The following is a 5,454-nucleotide window of genomic DNA, read 5'->3' on the forward strand; positions in this document are numbered from 1 at the left end:
TCAACACAGAGGTCTCTGATCATTACTCTGAACTGACCAAAGGGGACCAGAACATCTCATTTCAGAGAGCTCTGTGAGTTGTTCCACATAAAAACTAAAAGCAGTTTTACCCAACTCTGTGGACACCGAATATGCTTCCAGTTTTATCCAAGCCTGAGACCAGGTTTGGTAATTTGTAAGTCTAAATTGAATTAATGATGATAGATACATGGGCAGTTTCTGCATGAGTGCTTTGTAGATAAACACAAGAAAATGCTGCTCTCTCCTTACATACAAAGAGGCCCAACCCAGGGCAGGGCAGTATATTTGACAGAATCTGTAGAAATATTATTTAGCAATCATACTGCAAATAATACACTATACTATCAAATGAACCATGCACCCAGATATCAGCCTGTCACTTTATCCCACCCATTGTAATACAAATGGGACCTACTGGATGACGGGGGTTGAACAGGTGTCTATGAGAGCCCAGGGTGATACCTCATCCTCTCCTGGTTGCTGATAAAGCTCTTCTAAAAGGATTGTTGACCTTACAGACTGAAAGCCTCAATAGCCCCAACTGGTGAAGAACGGGGATCTAGTTATGGGTACACATTTATATCTTCAATGAGTCCAGTTTTCATGTTTTGCAATAGTTTGTATTGATGTATTTCTGTACGTTTCACAGACTGTTGCCGCCACAAACTCATCGATCTGGGAATTTGAGCGGCTGTAAAAGAGCTTTAAAGCCCATCAAAGAGCCCGGATACATACGTGCCACATGTTGCCAGTGTTACATTACACTGTCAACAGCACTACCTATGGTACAGTAGTTAAAGAGACCTACGGGCTAAATCATGCTTGGCGCACGCGTCCTCACTGTGAGGACATGGGGTTGCCGGCGCCAGGCGGGCTCTCCTGTGCTCTCTTAAGACCCCCCTACGTCATTCTCTCTGTACCTCAGAGACCCTGTCACACACCCCCTACATGCCAGGTTGAACGGGGGTGTGGGCAGGACGTGGACGGGGACGGGAGCACCGACAGACAGGGCCTCTGTGGCAAGGCTCTGAGACAGACACAGGGTTGAGAGAGTATAAAGAGAGGGGCTGTGAGCGGCACAGAGCCACAGAGCCAGCCCTAACTCCAGACTGCACCACGGAGCAAGGAGCCATGCCACAGCTGGAGCTGGTCCTGTTGGTGCTGCTGATGGTGATGGGGGAGGGAGAGCCTGTGTGCAGACTGCAGAGCAGGGCAAAGCTGCCAGAGCTGGCCAAGGACGGGGACCTCGTCATCGGAGGCATCTTCACCTTCCAGACGGAATACGACGGGAGGGTGCCCGATTTCCAGAGTTTGCCAGACCCACCAAGGTGTAAGAAGTGAGTATCCTCTCTCAGTTGAAGATAACTTCTTTTTGTTTCAAATATGGGACTTTCACTGTTTTCAATGTAATGAGTGATTTGTTTCATCTACTGTACATCTGAGGTTGATCTCCTAGGGTTTTAATCTACTGTCCATCTGAGATTTATCTCCTAGGGTTTTAATCTACTGTCCATCTGAGATTTATCTCCTAGGGTTTTAGGTTGTGTGTAAGACTGGTGAGATATATTTTGCCTTTTTTTATGGCACATTATTTATTAAATGTATCTCTCTTTAGTATGAATTTCAGAGAATTCCAATTTGCCCAAACACTTATATTTGCAATTGAAGAAATCAATCGAAATCCTGCAATTCTCCCAAACCATACTCTTGGCTACACAATCCACAATGCGTGTGGATACGACAACATCCTGAAGTCTGGTGTGGCTTTAGCCAGTGGCCAGGAGGAGTTTATTGATGAGGGGAACTGCACCAAGGCTGTCATGGCTCAGGCTGTCATAGGCCACTCTGCCTCCACACCAACCATGGGATTGGTCCGCATCATTGGGAGTTTTCATATACCCGTAGTAAGAAGTCCCATTCACTTTTCTATGCACTCATACAGTATAATATAGACTTTTATACAGGTCTTATTTTTGTGGATCGTTGTCTTAAGATAACAAAAAATAGCTTTTGGTCTCGAAACTACTGCACAGTGTGTCATTAAGTTTCAAATAACATTTTATTATTTTGTACACAGATCAGCCACTTTGCCACCTGTACGTGTCTGAGTAACAGAAAGGAGTTCCCCTCCTTCTTCAGAACCATCCCCAGTGACTTCTACCAGAGCAGAGCCCTGGCCCAGCTGGTCAAGCACTTTGGCTGGACCTGGGTGGGGGCTATAAGCAGTGATAATGACTACGGAAATAGCGGCCTAGCCACGTTCATGCTAGCTGCACAGGAGGAGGGAGTGTGTATAGAATACTCTGAGGCATTTGAGCAGACAGGTCCGCGCCACAAGCTTCTCAGGATAGTGGAGATTATTAAACAGTCCAGTTCAAAGGTCATCATGGCCTTCATGACCCACAGGGAGATCAAGGTTCTGGTGAGTGAGCTCTACAGGCACAACGTCACAGGACTGCAGTGGATCGGCAGTGATGCCTGGATCACAGACCCTTCACTCACTGCCAGCGAGGGACACGGCACCCTGGTGGGCGCCATAGGCTTCACGGTGAGCAGGGCTCACATCCCTGGGCTGGGAGAGCATCTGAGGGACGTCCACCCCTCTCGCTTCCCCAACAGCATGTTTCTCAGGGATTTCTGGGAGATTGTGTTCGACTGCTCTCTCAATATGACTACAGAATCTAAGAGGAAGCCATGCAACGGCTCTGAGACTTTAAGAGGCGTGCAGAACACGTTCACAGATGTGTCCAAGCTGACATTCACTAATAATGTGTATAAGGCTGTGTATGCCGTGGCTTACGCCCTCCACAACCTGTTGACATGTGAGGAGAGCCAGGGCCCCTTCTCTAATGGGAACTGTGCTCAACCCACACACATCCAGCCATGGCAGGTGAGCAGAAATATACCTCTAAAAATGTGACCTTTTGTCTATTGCAAATCAGTTAAAGTAAAATAAATGATTTCACTGTAGACTGATAACAACAGAACGATGAATGCAAACGCCACATATAAAAACGACTTTTCTCTCTTTACCATTTCTCCTCTCAAGCTGTTGCACTACCTACAGTCTGTCAATTTCACAACGGGAGAGGAGGAGAGAGTCTTTTTTGACAGCAATGGAGATTCCCCAGCCAGATATGACCTTGTTAATATACAAAGTGCCACATCGGGAACCATGGAAGTGGCCACAGTCGGTTTCTATGACGCTTCTTTGACTGAAGACCACCAGTTCACTGTGAACAATGTTAGCATCGTCTGGGGAGGAAGGAGGAGTGAGACGGTACATTTTCATATTGTCTTGTTGTCGTATCTCTGGCTGGGGAGTCAGAATGCTATCCTGCATTGTATTCAATAACGCAACAATTGCACTTAACCTTCAGCCACTCAGCCCCTGTTGGTATGTACAGTATCAATACAAGTCAAGTCACTCTACAGTGCACCGACATTGCTGATTGATGATAAACAGGATTAATATGTACATGAGCGAACATGAATAGACAGACTCTCCTTGGTCCCCTATGTGAGTCTGTTTTCTGTGTGCCAGGTGCCTGTGTCAGTGTGCAGTGAGAGCTGTCCCCCAGGCACTCGTAAGGCTGCGCAGAAAGGAAAGCCTGTCTGCTGTTATGACTGTGTACCATGTGCAGAGGGAGAGATCAGTAATACCACAGGTAAATTACACCCAGCCATCAAAAAATACAGTTGGTGAGGTGAATACATGCTGGATTAAATACGGGACTGGCCTTCACAAATTACTTAAACCTCTTAACTGAAAATGTGTAGAACCAACACAGCATATAATATGTTAAATGCTCGGCACGTTTTCCTAAATCATTAACATTGTGTTTTTTTTTTCTTCTCTAAAACAGATTCAGCCGAGTGCATGAAGTGCCCAGTCCAATACTGGTCCAATGGGAGAGGGGATAGATGTGTCACAAAAGAGATTGAATTCCTGTCCTACAATGAGGTCATGGGGGTCGTCTTAGTTCTGTTTTGTTTGATTGGGGTTTGTGTAACTATTATTATAGCAACAATTTTCTTCCAATATAAAGACACACCCATCGTCAGGGCCAACAACTCTGAGCTGAGCTTCCTGCTGCTCTTCTCCTTGACTCTGTGTTTTCTGTGTTCTCTTACTTTCATTGGCCGGCCCTCTGAGTGGTCCTGTATGCTGCGCCATACAGCGTTTGGGATCACCTTCGTCCTCTGCATCTCTTGTGTTCTGGGGAAAACAATAGTGGTGTTGATGGCCTTCAGGGCTACACTTCCAAGCAGTAATGTCATGAAATGGTTTGGGCCTCCACAGCAGAGACTCAGTGTTCTGGCTTTCACTCTCATACAGGTCCTGATCTGTGTTCTCTGGTTAACAGTCTCCCCTCCTTTCCCCTACAAGAATATGAAGACCTATAAGGAAAAGATCATTCTAGAGTGTGATGTGGGTTCAGCTATTGGTTTCTGGGCTGTGTTGGGGTATATAGGACTCCTGGCTCTCTTGTGCCTTGTGCTGGCTTTTCTGTCTCGAAAGCTGCCCGATAACTTCAATGAGGCCAAATTCATCACCTTCAGCATGCTCATATTCTGTGCAGTCTGGATCACCTTTATCCCAGCTTATGTCAGCTCTCCTGGGAAGTTCACTGTAGCTGTGGAGATATTTGCCATTCTGGCCTCTAGTTATGGAATGCTACTTTGTATCTTTCTTCCAAAATGTTTCATTATATTGCTGAGGCCAGAGGAAAACACCAAGAAACACATGATGGGGAAGAAGACCAATGATATGCGTTATTAACTTTTGGGTCATCTAAATACAAAAACAACGACATGTAAAATGTATTACAGTTATTTATTGACTGTTGACTTAAAACTGACAATTGTCAATCAATCTTATTAATTAAAGTTAGTTAAAAGCTATTCTGTGGGTTCTCTAGGTTTGATGTTTTATTAGGATTCAAACTGTACCCATCTGCCCCACATAATGTTAAATAAATATCCAACTGTGTAATTTCATCTTTGTACATCTAACAGTGTTTTTTTTCTCATATAACAAAAACACTGTCACTATTCCGTCGTGGATGTGGTGGAGGAGTCAAGCGCAGGAAACAGAGGTTTAGTCCAACAAGACTTTTAATAGTCTCAATAACACGAGAACAAAACCCCGACCTCGAAAACACGAAGTGGCGAGGGAAAATTACGCACACGCGTAAAACACTAAACATGAAAAAATGACACGGAAAACAAACACGTATCATAGACACAGTGGCAACAGAATAACAACACACAAATACCCTAGATCACAACACGGAATTTATAGGACACGTAATCAACTCCCAAACAGACACAGGTGTGACAGACAGACAAAAGCAATCAAACACAGAAACATAGAGCGGTGGCAGCTAGTACTCCGGGGACGGCGAACGCCAAAGCCTGCCCGAACCAGGA

At 45.2% G+C, this 5,454-nt stretch overlaps 1 protein-coding gene across 1 annotated transcript; it reads left to right on the forward strand.

The window, feature by feature from the left end:
• The first annotated feature begins 1,637 nt into the window (after nt 1-1,637).
• On the forward strand, nt 1,638-4,804 carry LOC121567166 (extracellular calcium-sensing receptor-like). Its single transcript, XM_045213942.1, has 6 exons — nt 1,638-1,925; nt 2,099-2,601; nt 2,641-2,911; nt 3,071-3,301; nt 3,566-3,689; nt 3,888-4,804. The coding sequence occupies exons 1-6, from the start codon at nt 1,638-1,640 to the stop codon at nt 4,802-4,804; spliced, it is 2,334 nt and encodes a 777-aa protein (XP_045069877.1).
• Nucleotides 4,805-5,454: the final 650 nt, after the last annotated feature.

Source organism: Coregonus clupeaformis, chromosome 5 (assembly GCF_020615455.1).
Source record: "Coregonus clupeaformis isolate EN_2021a chromosome 5, ASM2061545v1, whole genome shotgun sequence".
NCBI lineage: Eukaryota > Metazoa > Chordata > Actinopteri > Salmoniformes > Salmonidae > Coregonus > Coregonus clupeaformis.

Coding starts and splice junctions, on each gene's coding strand:
- LOC121567166 (XM_045213942.1), top strand. CDS start 1,638: ATGAATTTCAGAGAATTCCAATTTGCCCAAACACTTATATTTGCAATT. Junction 2,602..2,640: donor CACATCCCTGGGCTGGGAGA/GCATCTGAGGGA, acceptor CTTCCCCAACAG/CATGTTTCTCAGGGATTTCT. Junction 2,912..3,070: donor CACACATCCAGCCATGGCAG/GTGAGCAGAAAT, acceptor TCTCCTCTCAAG/CTGTTGCACTACCTACAGTC.